Genomic DNA, 17,522 nt, shown 5'->3' with positions numbered 1-17,522 from the left:
TCCGGTACAAAAATTGGTTCCGCCATGTGTTTGCTGGGGGAGCGTGTAAGAGACGGACTTGTGAACATGGCAAGCGTGAATGTGTTGCCAGCTAATGAGTTATCCTTATGGCGCTCACTTTTAGCTTTGGTTTGGCGTGTTAACTTGCAGGAATGAGTTCAAGAAATGTGGTAGGACATCAAGCTGTTGATTACACGTTGAGTTTCTGCTTTTAGTTTTTTATTTTACTTATGTTTGAAGTTAGCTCGTCATACCAGCCGTGATAGCGAAAATATGAGATTACTTTTCCTTGCCTGCCTTACTCCCAAAACTGGGAACCACACCACAGCTGAGAGAATCAGGTAATTTACGTGGTTGCTACGTGTAGCTCGCCACGACAGCTGTTGTTTGTTAGCCTCACCCGACGAGCCTGCGTTAGCTAAAAGCAGTGTAAAGTGTTATTCGGGGAAGTTCAGACACCGCACTTTACAACCTCAGTAAATCACCTGTGACATGATTCAGGGAAGTGAAGTTTAGTGAAGACAACAGCATGAAACCAGCAAAACATTTCATGACCGTTGGGCAGTGGTGTAAAGTAACGAAGTTCATGTTTCAAGTACTGTCCACTACAAGTACTTTTTACTCCACTACATGTGTTTCAGATTTTTAGCTACTTTTCACATTATGAGAATAATATTTGACTAATTATTTAATTAAGTGGTGGCACAGTTTTAGAAATTTAAGTCCTGAACACACTAATGCGTCAGTTTCAATCCAACATAAAATATATTAGTTTACTGCATGTTTTTTGGGGTGTAATACATTTGTTACTCAAATACAATTTTGGGTGAAGGATTTTTGCTTGTAAAAGAGCATTTCTATGCTGTTCTTAGTACTCTGACGTAATAAATATTTTGAGTTGTCTTTCCACCCCTGTGATTCAGGGAGGTGAAGCTCCAGACATCAGCAAGAAACCAGCAGCACATTTGATGACTGCTGAGTAAAACAAGTGGCTTTTGAGGTCATTTTTGCTTGTAATGTTTGCTACCAGCCATCCAAAGTCATGTGTTTCTTTTACTTTAGGTCCCACATTGAAAAAGCAGGACACTCTTGTGTGCTCAGAGATGCAGCAGACTTTCAGTCTCCTGCCGAGGTGGCAGACCTCGTATCTGAAAATCCACGGTTTGAGGGTGCGCTGGCCATTCATCTGTTCAGGGCAGGCAGACTTCTCTTAGGTAACCACCCTAACCTCCACGCCTTCACTCATTTGTGTTTGTCAGTGTTTTAGTAGACCTACAAGTGTAGCCTGTCCCACAAATGTCAGTACCTTTCTGTTTTATGCCTGACTTTTACACCAGACCTCCAAGTGCCCTTTGGTGTTATCTTTGGCGGAACAGACGTAAATGAAGATGTGAGAGTTGAGCAGAAGCGTGTGGTTATGGAGCAGGTGCTGCTGAAAGCCAGGTGACGTTGCTGCAAACTACAGCACTGTTTTAACCCATCTGATGTCAGATACAAACTTGAGTACATGAATTTTACTCCTGGATCCAACACATCACACAGACTGTAGTGAAAAAGGTCTTTTGAAACATTTGTAAAAAATATGTGTTGTGTTCTCGGCCGTTGTCATTATTTATGAGGTGTGGTCACAATTTGAATAATAACAATATACATGATGCACATGTTTTGTCTTTTATAATAACCACTAGTGGTTAGACTAACGTTATGATTCTACAGAGTCTAATGGCAGACTTTCTAACTTTTCATAGCAGCAAAGGCCCGGGTGCGACTGACGGCATCGGTTGTGGGTGTACGACTTTGAGGGTCTTGTTACTGTGCATGGCTTTCATGAGGCATTTTGACCTTGTGCACATGTATATGAATATTTTGCAAAACAGATTATTTTTACCCTCTTAAAAAACAAAACAAAACTTCATTCATTCTACAAAGCATCTCTGTACACATTAAAACACAAAAAACTATCCAACAGCTAGTGTGTGGCAGTAAAGTCTATGTTAGCGATTCATCAAACCTCACAGAAGAACATTCTGGACACAGTGAATTTTCACTATTAAATTTAAATTTTCCAAACCCATAACTGTATTATTTAGGCCTGATATGACAGCACAGGTCTCTTTTGCTTCCAAGTTCGCCTAGTGGCCACTGGTGGTATTGAATATAGACAGAATACCATTAGAAACAACACTGAGGAGAGGGTCATTGACAAGGTAACCTGTCTGCCACGAGGAACATCTGTTTGAACAAGTTTTGTTTGGTGTGCGTGAAGTACGGCCATCTTAACATCATTAACGAAAACTTGATTGGTTACTAGCACCAAATATGCTGCTTGTTTCATGAGGAGGTCACCATCCTGAAGTGCTAACAGGAAGTAAAATGTGACCCGTTAATTGAAATTGTTTGTATGAAATCAAATTATGATGTGTGATTTTCGATAACTGACCAATCTTTCACAGTGTTACAAGCTTAAACCAGTGAAGGTGAATGACATATTGCCATAAATCACTACAGATGGGATGTGTTTAAGTGCAGGGATTGCATTCAGCCTTTTAGTATTGCTGTAGATGTTACTGCAACAATTACACAACACTTCAAAATATTCATTTGTTTCAAAGCTTTTGGGTCTTGTTGATGAGGATGTCTGTGTTTCCTGAGTTACTGGCATGAAAGAATGAGGCTGAACGCATGCAGTCCAACCCCACCTGTGCAGGTTGTGTGTTTCCTCCTCCTCCTCCTCGTTCGGCATTGAGGAGTTAATGTGCACACAACCTTATCGATGTCGTGTGTCAGAGCCTGGTGTCTCTGTTATCGTCATGCTGAAAATAGCCGTCCGTGCATCCACGCAGTGAATCTAAGGGGAGAACTGAGCCCATCCAGGGCTCGTGACTTCAAACATCAGTATGTACTCACCTCCCGCTGTTAGTGGCTTCACGCACAAACCTTGATCATGAAATTCAGTCACCACTCCGAGCCCGCTGGCCCATTTAATACTGCACGCTCACACACACACACACACACACACACACACACACACACACACACGAACACGCACGCAAATTAGTATGTGGCCACTGTGTTTTTGCTCTGCGTTCCCTTTGTTTCCCTCTCTGCACTCTCTGTGTATTCATCCTTAAATCCTTTGCCTTAAAACCACAAGCAGTTTGTGTGCTCTCATGCTCCCTGTCTCAGCCCGGAGACTTTTGTGTTTCACTGTTTTGTTTTGTTTTTTATTTTCCTCTATTGTTGTCAAAATTGTAATTGCTTGTAAAAGGCTAAAAAATGCTGTCAGCGGTGAAATTTCTTTTCACTGAAACGGTGCTCACAGAGATAAAAATGTTGATTATAATGAAGTGTTTTTGTTGTTGTTGTTTTTTTTAATCAGGTTCGCAGTTGCATTTACTGACAAACTGAAAGAAGAGGCAGAGTTGCTTTTGGTATGATTACATTATCTTGTATTTTAAGAGAGCAACTGCAGTAGTTGATATCTCATAAGGACTGATGATGACTTAACTTTATGTATGCCCCACATTGCTGGTCTTTCAGTGTGTTAATGAGTGCAGGCTTTAAAGTTAGCAGCTCAGACTGTCGTAAGTGATAAGCTAACAAAGAAAATATTGACTCTTGTACTAAGCTATTATGAAAAATGAAGAAGTGACAGGAAAAGTTTTTTATTTGCATTTATGGCACATCAACAGACAGCAGGAGCCTGACAGCTTCAATAAATAGAACAGAAGGGCTTTTACTATACAAACACAATATCCTGCCCTGTCCTGTAATAGTTTGGCATTAAAACAATATTACCATGCTTTATTTTCAGATTAGATTGCAGCCGCAGGCTGCAGATTGAGGCGAGTGGCATGCTTTATCTCTGCCATTTAGTGCTGACAGCAGGCAGGCAGGACAGGCACTAAGCAGCATGGCCATGCTTTTATTGTGACGGAAGACACACATAGAGGATGGATCTGGTGTGATAACATCCAGTCAATTTCCTTTCCATCCCCTCGGATTTATTTTGTAGCTCTCCCATTATCTTAGCAGCTGCTTTCCTGAGTCTTTTTTAAAGTTTGGATTTTGATTAAATATGTCTGGAGCACAAAAAGCGTTAATTGGCTGCTTCTATTGTTTGAGACAAGAAGCACAGTTAGGAATCATCAGATGTGATTTGTACAAACAAACACTAAGAACAATAGAGGCTTTATATAAAACACTTATGTGTTGGCACTTGTTTTAACTACAATCCTCTGTGTTTTCTCTCTCTGAAGCTGGCCCAGAGCAGTAAAATCTATGTCCAGCCCCAAGGTAAGCTCTGCAGGATGAATGTCCTCGCCTGATGCTGCGCATCCCTGACTCACTATTGAAGGGTTGCATTAATCAGCTTTGACATTTTTCCCTCCATTATCATGCTGTCTGCAGTACAGAGTTTTATTTGCTCTTGCCATTGGCCACCGCGCCATGTAGGACAGCCCAAATTACTCTTCCATGTTGTTTCCCCACTAGTAGCCTTGTTTGGCAAATAGTGTCCCTTCCTGGATTAGAGGAGAGCCCTCGGCCAGCAGCAGGGCTCATCCCGGACCAGTGGAAGCTTTTTTTTTGTTGTTTGTTAATGCTCATCACAGATAGTGATGACACTGAAGTGCTTTTTACATGGAGCTCACAATATAATGTTTCTGAAATATATTAAATCTGTTTCATGTGCAGGTTAGATTAAAGGAACAGTTTACCCAAAATGAAAATTCTGTCATCATCTGCTGATCTAAAGTCAGCTGAAGTCCACGAAATATTTCTGTTGCTTCACAGCAAAACTACATTGCAGCATTCTGCTAAAACCTGCAGAAGCTGGACACTCAGGTGAACTGTTCCTTTAATACTGAATGATTTTTAAACACTCATCTGTGTGTATAATGTGAAGAAAGGTGGCGAAGAACACAGGATGTGATTGATGTTTTGATTGTGTGTGTAACATAACCAACAAGATCACAAAGACATGTGTTGATCGCTTTTAATGGATGTTAGCTTTACTAAGAACTCTGCGCCTTTTGTCTGTGTTTATTTTGAAAGGCATCCACACAGAAGTGACTGAGAAATTCTGCTGGACTGAATTCCTGAGGAGCTCAGGTACTCTGACCTGTTCGGCTGGTTTCAGTTCCAGCTGTTGTCTTATGGGGGCCTGACTATCCACGGGGACCCACTTAATCAGTTTTCAGTTTTAGCTATTCTTTCTTTCATTTAATTCTTATTTTCGGGTGCTGTGCTAACCCTTTCATAGCAGGACTTTTGCTCCAAAGTAGCAGAAGTGGCAGCAGTGCAGCGAGATGCGTTCATACGCTCCCCGACCAGAAAATCACCAATCGGAAAGCAGACGTTTCCTCAATATGGTGGTCAGGGAGGCCTCAGTCTGTGTCAGAATTCCACTTCGCACCTCCAGTCTTCCAACTCCTGTTTGAATAGCTCAATAAATTTGCACATCCCCCTCCTCAAACAGCCTGGACTTTAAATTTGACATTGCAAGATGATGTCCATCCTCAAAGGGAGCAGCACTGAGTACGAAGAGGAGCAACTGATTAATAGCTCTCCAGCCCGAGGGCCATTTCTCACCACGCTTCACAACCGGTGTGAGTAATACTAATTGCCCCCAGTCACTACTGCATTTGTTATAGTTGAAATGGGCGTCACTGCTCCTGCGCTTTTCCTCAGATGTGATGAAAGCTCTGTGAGCTGACTCATAGTTGTTTGTAAGAGCTGTAAACAGTTTCTGCACGTGTTCATCTGCCTGAGTCGTTTGAGTTGTGGATATCAGTAATTAAACAATTCAGCATCAATTTCTATGAAGACCGCATCTATAGGGTGCTGTGGGGGAGTTCATAATGTTTTATAATGCTTTATAACTACATTCATAAACATAATGATTTCTGATGCACAATATCATTAGTCATCAAACATGTTAGATGAGGAAGTTCAAGTGTCTTCTTGGATGCTCTTGACTGGTTATTGAGAGGTTTGGGTTTTCTGTTGGTCGGTTGTCAGGTGTTTCATGTTTTGAAGCTTAACAACCTGCTTTGTCACCTTCAGTAATCCGTCCCAACAGCTTCAGCACCACGGCAGAGTTATGTCTGATGAAAACATGACGACTCTATGAACACATCTGGAGTCTATTGTATGCATATGAGCGTAATGAAGGCGTGTGGGGGAGTAAATGGATTCTGTGTGGCCCAGTGGCGCACTATAAACACGCCTCCACCTGTGAACATGAAGAGGCAAAGCATCCCTCCTGCCAGACTGAAGATACACGACTGTGCTGCCTGTGTCTGTGTTATCCTTTGGGCGTCGTGTACCCTCAGCTCTGTGATCCAGAACCTGTCAGTCCATGAAAGCCACTCGAGGGGGGTTGTTTGTGGCCCCTGCTGTGTGCATCACGAGGTGGGGTTAAAGGCGCACACAAAGAACAGCACTGCAGAGTGAACAGCGACGCTTTGAGCGACTGAGGGCTTCGGGGAAACGAGCAGGAGGTCTGTTGTTACCTCGTCCGATGACCTGCTCCTCGGAGAATCGCACCAAGGTTGCATACATTAGGCAGGAAGCGTTCAGTGAAGTGTGTGTATGAAAGGGTAATTAAAGGGCGAGGAGGTGAGATTACAGTGTGGGGACCCGATCAGAGAGTGTTTGTGCCCTGCCTGAAGGGGGCCTCACATTCTTTGGTCATTGTGTTAACGTGATGAGTTTTCGGTTTATTATCGCCCGTCGGTCCGGTTTGTTTGTCTGTTTGTCAGCAGGATTACAGAAAGCAGATCTGAATCAAGGGTCAGATTCACGGCTCAAATTGTTTTTCATTTTCGCACAATGAGTAGGATTAAGTCTGTCGTCTGTGGCAACTTTCCCGCGCCGGCACACCTGTGGTTATTTGTTTTACATCAACCAGCAAAGATCAGTTTGAGCTGAAGGTGGGAGCAACTGAGTAGGAAGTAATAAGCAGCGGTGTGGCAGAGCTTATGGCATCATAAGTACTTCGATGTTGTTTGTTTGATTGCTCTCACTGCCAGAAGGAAGAAACAAAAGTTCTGCTCTGCAGGTTTGAAGAAAGCAAGTATCAAGCCCCAGATTATAAGATTTCATGCAACACATAGTTCATCTTGGCTGACTGAAATGCTGCTCTCGATACCTGAAAGTCCTGATGTGAGGAAAAGGAAATCCGACTTGTCAGATTTGTGAAAACTATTTTCTCGTTGGAACTTGTTAGCTTCTTGAACACCTCACATGTGGAGTAGGATTGTTGATCAGAACTGTTCAAAACTGAGACGCAATGCTAATTTTGTCTCACTGAAAGGTCCACTGGGAGGATTTAGTGGCCGCTAGTGGTGTCGCTGCAGACTGCAACCAGCTCGTCTCAGCCTCCCCTGCAGTCGTGAAAGGCCCTTCTGTAGCGTCACAGTTTCGTTTGTCCATTCTGGGCCACCGTAGACACATGGCAGACTGTGTGTAGGAGGACCTGCTGCCTCTCATTCTAAGGTAATGAAAACACAGCGATTCTTCGTGTCAGGTGATGATACGCTAATGAAACGAGAACTAAATCCTACACACAGGACTTTTACGTTCTTTTTTGTTGCCATGATTATGTCCACTCGCTGCAGTCTCTCTTCCTGTGTCACTCAGCAGATTAATAAGAGCTCTTCAGATAGATGTGTGCTCCCACGTCCATGCCGGCACACACACACACACACACTCACACACTCTGATTAAAGCATTAGGGGATTGTTCAGAATGCCGTTCTGCAATCAAAGGCAAACGAACAAAAACGTGTTTTGCATAGAACTCACAGAACTGCAGAGAGAGCAAAGACTGCTGCTGGCACGACAGATGATTTGTACGACGTGTTTTTCTCCCCTGAGGAAAGATGAATTGTTTTTACATATATATATCTTTGAATGTCTTGCTCATCTTGGCAGGTCTGTGCTCTGGCATGACTCCAACTACACTCCTTCTATTTCCCTGCATGTTGTTCTGAGGTGGAGACGCGTTCGTTTCCCTTCACCGGCGTGTTTTTCACCGCTTTCTCATCCTGCGAATCAATGTGAAGAAGTTCGATGCATCCCCCAGATGAAGAGATTATTTGACAATCGGCTCCTAGGATCAGGGTCATTGCCTGGACTCTATGCTGTCACTTTAAGATGCTCTTTAATGGCATTAAAAGAGCTGCCTCAGCCTCCTGATCTGGACTTATCTGGCAGCAGGGGATTTCACTCGACTGTCACTGTGCTTTAAGCACGTGCTTGTGTCTGTCTGCGATATTATTTTCAAAATGGTTTCTTTCTCAGTTTGTCTCAGACACGTTGAAATACATTTTATCATGGGCTTATTTTCTACTTCACTTAATAACACTGCTTTCCGAGAACCCTTGCCAGCAGTAGCAGCTCAGCATTCATGTTTTACCCTTTTGGGTCAAGGATTAAAAACGTGTTTTGTGACACTTGAGTTACCCTCTGATGTTGAAATGTCCTTATACATCTGCTCATTTTGGTGTAGATTAATGTTCTTTTATGTGGCCAGCAGACCTTGACCTTAAACTGTTGTCCTTTTAAAACCTCGACTGCCGTCTCAGGCTCTGTAAAGAACTGGCCATCATGGCTTTAAAGTCGCTGTAAAGTCTAAATGTTCTCTTCACGTGAGGTTTATATTCTTGGAAATCCACCCAGCTGTTTGATGGATTGTTGTGAATATTTATATGGATGTTCATGGTCCCCAGAGGATCAAACCCACCCGACATTTCTGATCCTCTGACTTTTCATCTACTGCCACCAGCATGTTGAAATCTTAATTTATTCAGTGGATTATGAAACATCTTTGGCACAGACGTTCATGGTTCCCAGATGATCCAACTTAATAATGTTGGTGATTCCTCAAAATTTCCAGAGAGCCATAATGATTTAGATAAAGTAAACAAGGGGCCACAAATTGGGCAACTGAATTGAAATCTGAGTTGAATTATGTTAAACAGAAGGTCTGGATCCTGGCTTTGTGTTAAAAATCACAGTGGTGTTCAATGAAAAGATTACTTACATAAAAACAATCCGGCCTACGAAACAGTTGGCCTACATCTGTCCAGTTGTCTGGTTTGCACTGCTGCAAGTTGTCACGTTCAAAGACACAGACTCAAAGACAGATTCAGACACACAGGAAGGATCCCTAAACTTACTGGGGACAATAAAAGAGGCAAGTTAAGCAACACAAGACCATAAAATGTGGCTGCAAATCCAAATGTACAAGAAGAGCTGAATCAAAGTGAGGAGGAACAAAATACATACAGGAGGGGGAGAAAAAACGAACAGGTGAAACCCATCTAAAGGTGGGAAAAGATGAGACAGGAAATGTGAAGTAAAACATGAGCTGTGAGGAGAGAGATTCAAAATAAAACAGGAAGTGCCTGAAGTAAAACCCCAAACTATGACGCAGGTTTGTGGCATCGTTGGCCTGCACAGTCGCAAAAGATCCCGTCACGTGTGAGGAAATACTTAGACATCCGCTCTGAGTTAAAAACTTTTCCTTCCTTTGAAGCACTGATTCCTGTTCATGTCTCTCGTAGTCCAGACTAAATGTTGGAATCGAGTTAAATCACAGTACAGACTCAGTGTAATCGTTAGCATCAACATTCTAATGCAGTCGTTTTAATGGGCCGCATTTTGCTCATGTGTGATCTGCCATCATCATCACGTCAAAGTTTCAGTTTGCTTCTAATTATTGTTAATGAACAAGCGCCTGCGATGCTAACGACCTTCCCATCAGCCTCAGCTGCTGAGTGTGAAGTGGCACATGGTAGTAAACACGCCAAACCGAGATGACGTTGGCTCAGCCTGGTGAAGACCCGAGCGAAACAAAACATCCATGTGGATCTTTTTTTTGTGTCACAGTTGGATGATCGGTGGCTCTGCCTCTCGGTTAAAGCAAGGTTCTCCCAGTGTTTGTCACTGCTAATTTTAATCCAGGGCTGGAACTGTGCGGCTCTGTGGCTGTGATGCTGTATTACACACTGATTAGGCCGCAACCTTCGGGTGTTTTCAGCAGACGATTTTCCTGCTGAGAGTTACCACTGTGATCAGAGAATTGTGCGAGCACATTAGTCACTCTTGTCTTATTTTTCGTCATGACCTTGGGTGATGTATTGCTTTCATTATTTGCCGATGTACTTGTGTGTAGATTATGCAGTGTGTTTGATATTGTGGTGCCGTCTCTGTGTGTGTCTGGTTTCTCTCCAGGTGTAAGCCGGGACCGTGTGGATGAGCTGCGTGTCTTCCTGTTGGTCTGTGGCCTCAGGAGGGTCAAAGACCCCCTCTATCTGGTGGAGGTTTTTTCAGGTAGGACATCTGAACATTACGGTGCGCCCTCCACGTGATCTTTCATTCAAAATGCATGCCAGAATGTAACCTTTGATTTAAGTAACATAATTGAAAGGAGCATTAAATTCTTATCGCAGATCTTTTCAGGCGCCCCTTCCTGTAATGTGTGTGTGTGCAGATAGCAGCTCTGAATCTTCTCCTGTAATGCGTGACCGTTCCTCCAAGCCCTCCACTTTCAGGCCGTGGCTTCTCCTCTTCTGTCCCCGTTTAGGTGGCAAAACCTTCATTCTGCATCCAGTCCTCCTTTGACTTGATAGCAGCTGGTATTTGATGGAGTCATCCAGGTTCACGTCTGTAACATCTGGTGACTGTTGGCGTGGTGCAACAGGAAGTGTTATGTGTGTTCGAGTGTAATCATAAAACATTAGAAGCATCATAATACACAGTGAATGCCTCAGTAAGGCACTGTAGATCTGGTCATCACAGAAAGTCTTACCGATATTATTTTAATATCAGCATTTTCCCCTTGCAGTAATTTTAGCTCGATGGAAAGGTTGGATTTTAGTGATTGTTGTGAGTGAAAGACCGAGAGGACCAACAGCAAACACCTTCTTTCACAGCCTGCTTGGCTCATATGCAGTAACTCTGGAGGGCACTGAGTGTTTACTGCTAAAGAAACACACAGTGAAGTATTATAGCAAGTAGGGCAGCTAAGAGAGGGGAGGGCATGTTTTCATCCTGTTCAGCATTTGCGTCAGGTAAAGCCCCGAACTAGCAAGCCTTTCTGACTGTATTTCTGTGGCGCCCTGTGGTAGAGGCAGTGTCATCATCAATTAGGAATGAAGTTAGATCTCTGTGGTTGAGTTTCAGCTAATTGAAAATTTATGTGGAAGAGATTCTTCTGACAGCTCCTGTTGGACCCACACACACACATTTTACCTTGCTGAGTCTTGCCTCTGCGGTGTTTATTTTTATGAGCTCGTGTTTCTTATATTCAGCCATGATTTGCCACCGAGCTCGGTTGCATCACATCAGTGGCTTCTTTTTCTCACTCTCTCTATCTTATGTGACTTGTACAGCACACAGTTATGGTAATAGGACGGCACTAGAGGGCGTCAAATTGTACATTAATGTTTCATCCACATAAGAGAGCAAGATGTTTGGATTTTCACATGGCATTTCTTGGAATGAAGCTGTGCTGTCCTCGTGCTCCTGAACACAACGTATGTACTGTCCGCTTTTAGTTGACTGGTTTGTTTGGTGTCTTTCAGAGTGGCACTGTGAGAATCCACTGAATGTGTTGGTCATTATTGGACCAAAGGTAAGCACACAGCCATTATGCAGATTTTTTTTTGCCCACCTGCCATGTGTCTCCCTCTGTCTCTCTGTGTTGCTGAAATTACCCGAGAACCTCCATGGGAGTTCAAGTGGCCTGTAATTGGATGAAGCAGAGATACTGGCTTTAGCTGTTTAGGTGGAATTAACTGTGGGAGGAAATGCTGCAGCAGTAGTCCTGCTTCTTTTCGTGTCTAACTGGCTGACTGCTTCCTACGCTAATGCATCACCTACTGCAGATTAGCATGTGTCTTTGACTAGTGACCCGTATGGAGCCGCCTCATGTTAATACACACGGATGGGCATTTACATGGAGATCCGCAGGTGTGAATCACAGCCCAAAGCGCTTCTGCTGTGTAATCTCATACAGTTCAGGCCACATGGCTTCGTGATGAGCAGGTCAAAAAATATCAAAACTCCTTTAGCCTGTTTTTATTCCTAAATAAAGCAGACGACCAGACAGTCGAGTCAGCGGCCGGATTTTCAGTGCATTTCCTGTAAAACATACATTTTTGAAACTGACTGTGAGATAACATGTAATTGGTTAATTAACGTAATTGATCTCGCGTTGGGGCAATTCACTTTTTACAGCAGCTCAAGAGTCTGAAGCAGAAGGATGGAAGTGATGGCTGAAGATAAGCAGGACAGCGAAGTAAAACATGTGTCATAATGATTATATAATGTGTGTTGTGTACATGTATTTTCAGTAATTATAATAATGAGTATGGGATGTTTGCACTTCAGTGTTGTCATTTCTTCCTCGTACTGCAGCTGTAAGTCCTCCCACAGTCTGTCACTCACTGACTTCTCTCCGTGTTTGTCTTCGTCTTCTCTTCCCCCTGACTCGCTTTGATATGACGTTGAGTGTACAGTATTTTAGAGTCTTTCTCTCAAACGTCGGTGTCAGGCACAAGGTACGTTCTGCTTCAGCTTTGCTCAGAAACAACTCAATTAGACATGGCCAGGGGCTTGTACTCGCGTTACTGCCGCTTCATGCTCCGCTCTGCTTTGCTGCTGTTTGACGAAATGCTTCGGTGGAAGCTGAGACGTGTGATTCATCACAACACCCCTGAATCACAGTGGGAACCTGTTTGTTTGTTTATCCGGGAAATGGAAAGCCATATATTATCACAATAAAATGTGTCTCGATGGTGATGATAGTCACAGGATTCGGTGAAGTAACAGTAAAATCAGAAGTCAGATTAAGAGACTTTGCTCAGACTGTCATGACGGGCTATAAATCCACAGCCACTTCGTTCAAGCAGTAAGCGCTCTGTCTGCACCGCAGCTGTCATTAAGAGGAAAATTCAGGTCAGTTTGTCAGTGATGACACATCTCACTCCTCCGTTTCTGGGCTGTGCTGCACAGTCTGTGCTGTTACCGAATAAAGTAAATCTAAAGCTCATTCTGGAAGCCTAATGGAACATCAGCATGTTTTCGCTCCAGATATTTGTTGCTTAAGAACAAGAAAGGACCAAAAAAAGGCAGGAATGTTATGACTAAATAAAACACTGATGTAGCGTCTGTCTTCACCTTCTGTCCTGCAGGACTTGTGTGGATTCGCCACCGAATCAGAGCAGTGCTGAGACTGTTTGTGTTGGTCACGGTGCAGCCTTTACTGTGATCTCACCCCCGCTGGGTTTACAATGTCTGCTAAATCCCAGATTACAGCAGGATACAAAAATGTTCTCAGTTTAGATTCTTTGATTTTAATGCACACGTGCTTTACAGCAGACTCCGTTTAGAAATACCATAAGCTATAAAGGGAGGGGGGAGTAGCAGCATGCTTGGCAGCATCTTTGACCTAAATTGCTATGCTTTGACTTTTACTGTGGGCAGGCTAATGCACGCAAATCCCACATTGCAATTAATCAGATTGGCCACACACCCCGTCCTGACCCCAATCTCTGAAAATACAGGATTTTCAAAGATTGATTTGCTCATGATAGAAATTATTAATTGTGTCATTGTTTATTTCATCCTCCTGATTAAGTCATCGTTAGAGTCTTTGATGAAAATAGAGCGTCTGACAGTCAGAAAACAGGTTTCACTGTCTGTGGATTGTGTCTCATAGATCGATCCTGTTCTCACTGCTGAAGTGGAGGCCGTTGTGCAAAGGTAAGCCTTCTTTTCTCTTTCTCTCTTTTCTTCATCAGGAACTCGTATAACAGAAACTTCAGATCTGTCCACCATTTGCATATACTCCTGTGAGAAACTGGAGGACGGCTTTTCCTTCTGTTTCACCCATGTGGCACAAGTGCACGCATCTTATGTTTATCTTCATATAATCTGAGGGGGAGCTCCAGGGTCCTTTGTTTTTTTTCCTCTTAATCTGACCTCCCGCTCTCAAGTCTCGGCTGATCTTTCAGTTTTTCGCCAAAGGCCTTCAACACTACAAAGATTTTTGCGGCAGAAAGCTGCCGTCTCTGGTTAGGACCTTTACCTGGCCTCTGTGTGCACGCCACGCATAGTGCCGCCGTGAGCTTGTCACTGGCCTTTAGCATCATTCATGCCTGTGTGAGCCCTGAGTCACACAGAACTGAGCTCTGCCACTGCTTCTGCAGAACAGCAGGGGTCTTCTTGGCTCAGGAGAGGAGCCAACAGGAGCTTCACGCAGCCGTGAAAAGGTGCTTCGCCGTAGTCAACAGCTCCGTCTCGGAGGGCATGTCGGCAGCCATCTTGGAGGTAAACATGTCAAGGGCTTGTGGGTAACAAATCAGCAGTTAAACACAATCCTTTTACAGCACATGCATTCTAGTGCCTAATAAAATTTTGGTAATGAGAGTTTGATTTGTATCAGAGTGTACACACCATCCAAAGTGAATATTTAGAGGAGTCCTTATCTCGCTGTTCCTCGCTCAGCAACAATGTTATCGGACCACTTCAGGGACAATTACCCAAATTAATTGCTTGACTCCAACCTCCCCATTCCTGAGTGAACAAAACCTTCAAATCCACTAATCTCTTTTAAATGCAGTCGATTAAGACAATCCACAGTAGGCTTAAAGTCTGATTAGTGAGTTAGCATGTTTCACTCACCAACCTGCTGGAGGTATTAGCTGAAGCAGACTGTTAATTCTGAAAGTGAACTAAGGCACTGAAGAGCAGAGTAGCCAAGTTGCACAAGTTCCAGTAAGTACTCTGTGGCTTTTGTCACGGGAATAATCATAGAAGGAGTTAGTTCCTTTTGACTGTTTTTGTTTTTCTTTTTAGAAGTGAATTTTGAGCCTTCAATGTCTCCCCTCCAACAGGCCATGGATCTCGGGGTGCCCGTGTTGGCCAGGGACGTTCCAGGAAATGCAGCTGTGGTGCAGCACGAGTTCACTGGCCTGCTGTACTCGTCTCCTCAGGTATACAGTGACAAACACTGACCGGGTCACCACATGTGTTAAGCCTTGTTAAGCTTTAACACCAACTGTGTTGACTGACCACGGAGGGGATAGTGAGCACATACACTGTGGCCGACAGCTACTCCTGTCACCTCAGCTGACTGCAGACGCACTTACTGCTGATAATTAGTGTTGAAGCATCGTCTCAGAATAACTGAAGGTGTGTATGTCCTCTTCGTGCTGGAGATTTATCTGAAAGTATCACAGTTTCAAGTAGGAAAACTTTGCACTTGAGATTCTCATCATGCGTCCAGTCTAAAAGCAGGTAAAATAGAAGAGAGGGAGCTGATGTTTCCCAAGGTGCTCAGATTAGAATCAAAAAGTGCAACCTTCAGGGACAGAGCAAAGATACGGCATTACCGCACTGTGATGCAACACATAGCAGGATGCAGGAAAGTGTTCCCATGAGAACTGTTCCGTCGGGTGCTTAATAGAGAAGAATAGCACATGTTAAGGCCAGTTGACACAGGGCTTGAGCTCAGTGCTGTAACGTGATGTTGTTGTAGCGGTGGAGATAAGTCCTCTCCTGGAAGGGGAGGGATCACGTGTGCTCAGCTGAGCCTCATGGAGGAAGCTCTCACAGATGGTTGCAACAACTTGGGCTGGATAAACCGCGACCTCAGCCAGGACTGATGGGCAGCCAGTGCTCGACTTCCAGCCAAAACTTTTCTCGCAGCGGGTCACACGCAGTGCATGCTTTAAAATCCTCTCTTGCATTTGACTGACAGTGTTTCTGGCTCTTTAAGCTTCGGAATGATTACACGAGGAGGACAGGTATCAAGAAATGAGTCAAAAGAAACAAACACACAGGCACTTGAAAGCCCTCAAGAGAAAAAAAAATAGCACTTCCTGCCTAGTTCCATAATTTGCACTAACATTGAAGTGATTATAAGCATGCTGCTCATAAGTTGAGCTTTAATCCTGTTGCTGGGGATTTGTAGCTCTCATATAGCCGTACAGAAGAGCTGGTTTCCTACCAAGCACCTCTTCAGACATAATCACGTCACTTGAATGAAGTACAGTGAATTGGCCTGCTGACTGGCAGTGGCCGAAACCTTGCGTGCCCATTGGCTCTCTGCTGCAGTCGATGTTGGCTGTTTCAGGGACAGTTTAAGGCGCTTTCACTTCATTTTGCTGGAGACTTTCCTCAGTCTGCTGGGCCAGCAGATGAGGATTCAGGATGCTGTGTGGTTATAACACATCAGTGGATGCTCAGCGATGGCACCGTCATCTCTATCCTCATCTCCCCTTCCTCGTGTCCCTGTGACAGCTGTTGTGGTAGCATCCACTTTGTTTTTCCCCTTTCTTCATAAGCGGCAGGTATTAAGTTTGATTGAGAAGCTTTCTTAGGATCCGGAGCCACAAATATCTCCATCTTTTGGCAATGCACAGCAAGTATCTACTAATCAGTGCATAGGCTTTTATGCGAGTTCTGTTCTCCGTCCTTTCATGCTTCAAAAAAAACGTATCTTTAGGCAACTTCAATGGCAAGCTGTAAGTGGAGTTTGGCAGTAAATGAGACACGTTTTGCCTTCATCCTCGCCAGGAATTTGTGCATCAATCTCAGAGGCTGGTGTCAGATCACGAGCTGAGAGAGAGACTGGTGAGGAACGGAAAGCTCTACGTGGAAGAGCATCACGGCCTGAAACGGGAGAGAGAAACCTACCAGCGGCTCGTGGACGCTCTGCTCTGAGCGAAAGGTGGCGCCGTTCAGCCGCCGCCCTGTGTACCCTCTCAGGAACGACAGAGAACACGACGTTTCACCGGTGTGTTCACCTTACATAGCTTACGTTATTATCATAATCACAGGTGCCCTTACTCTCAGCCTTTTAGCAAATCAACCTATATATAATGCAGAATAACCCTGTTTTTATCTGAACATGCTGCATAGCACTTTGAACCAATGACCTCGAGTAGAAATGGTTGTTATGTTTATGTATTTTATACATTTGAAAGGGATGCTGTACTGTTATTTATGGTTTAGTACAAAGACAGAAATGTATTTTTTTCAATCTAATAAATAAAAGAAGCAAGCAGCTCCACTTATTTGAACTGTTTGGTGATCTGAAAACACTGGTGGACCCGTGGCAGGGGGTGGGAGGGGGCACACGGTAGATAAAACATGATAAAGTGCCCTCCGGTTTCTCTGTTTTATCTCAACCGGGCTTTGGAGCAGTTTCACCGTGACTTTCAGTGTGCTTCAACACATGCAGCTGGTGCTCTTTTTACTCCTCTTGCTCTGCTACCATCTGGAAATGTATGACAGCTGTACAATCATTCCCTCTACTGAGACAAAAATAGCTGTTCCTTAGGCTTAAAAAAAATTCTGAAAGTGCCGTTAAATCATGATCGTGCAGTGAAGGACCAGCTAATCTACTCTTGCTTAAAACATTTCCAATATTTCTTTTCCTTCCAGTCTGTATGCTACCACATTCATTTTTAATAAGCTGCAACGGTTGGGTTGCACACACTCAAG

At 43.8% G+C, this 17,522-nt stretch overlaps 1 protein-coding gene across 7 annotated transcripts; it reads left to right on the top strand.

Moving 5' to 3' along the window:
• Nucleotides 1–19: 19 nt before the first annotated feature.
• Nucleotides 20–17,088, top strand: glt1d1 (glycosyltransferase 1 domain containing 1). 7 transcript variants are annotated; one of them, XM_046386759.1, is made up of 13 exons: nt 20–170; nt 1,063–1,214; nt 1,338–1,443; nt 3,380–3,431; nt 4,260–4,296; nt 4,795–4,845; nt 5,056–5,112; nt 10,242–10,340; nt 11,594–11,643; nt 13,732–13,775; nt 14,227–14,342; nt 14,909–15,007; nt 16,593–17,088. In XM_046386759.1, the coding sequence occupies exons 1-13, from the start codon at nt 166–168 to the stop codon at nt 16,829–16,831; spliced, it is 1,107 nt and encodes a 368-aa protein (XP_046242715.1). In that variant the 5' UTR covers nt 20–165; the 3' UTR covers nt 16,832–17,088. The 7 variants fall into 7 exon arrangements, with proteins under 7 accessions (XP_046242715.1, XP_046242717.1, XP_046242721.1 ...); XM_046386757.1 differs by having other exon boundaries at nt 30–341; XM_046386760.1 differs by having other exon boundaries at nt 31–341; nt 14,222–14,342.
• The last annotated feature ends 434 nt before the right edge of the window (nt 17,089–17,522 follow it).

The sequence above is a fragment of the Scatophagus argus genome, chromosome 4 (assembly GCF_020382885.2).
Source record: "Scatophagus argus isolate fScaArg1 chromosome 4, fScaArg1.pri, whole genome shotgun sequence".
Lineage (NCBI taxonomy): Eukaryota > Metazoa > Chordata > Actinopteri > Scatophagidae > Scatophagus > Scatophagus argus.
Note: the sequence above shows the minus strand (reverse complement) of the source record. Positions and strands in the feature narration are given on the sequence as shown.

Excerpts from the sequence above, each read along its gene's own strand:
- glt1d1 (XM_046386757.1), top strand. The coding sequence starts at position 274 with ATGAGATTACTTTTCCTTGCCTGCCTTACTCCCAAAACTGGGAACCAC. Across the intron at positions 4,846-5,055 it reads TGCAGAAGCTGGACACTCAG|GCATCCACACAGAAGTGACT; the intron begins GTGAACTGTTCC and ends TTATTTTGAAAG. Across the intron at positions 5,113-10,241 it reads TGAATTCCTGAGGAGCTCAG|GTGTAAGCCGGGACCGTGTG; the intron begins GTACTCTGACCT and ends GTTTCTCTCCAG.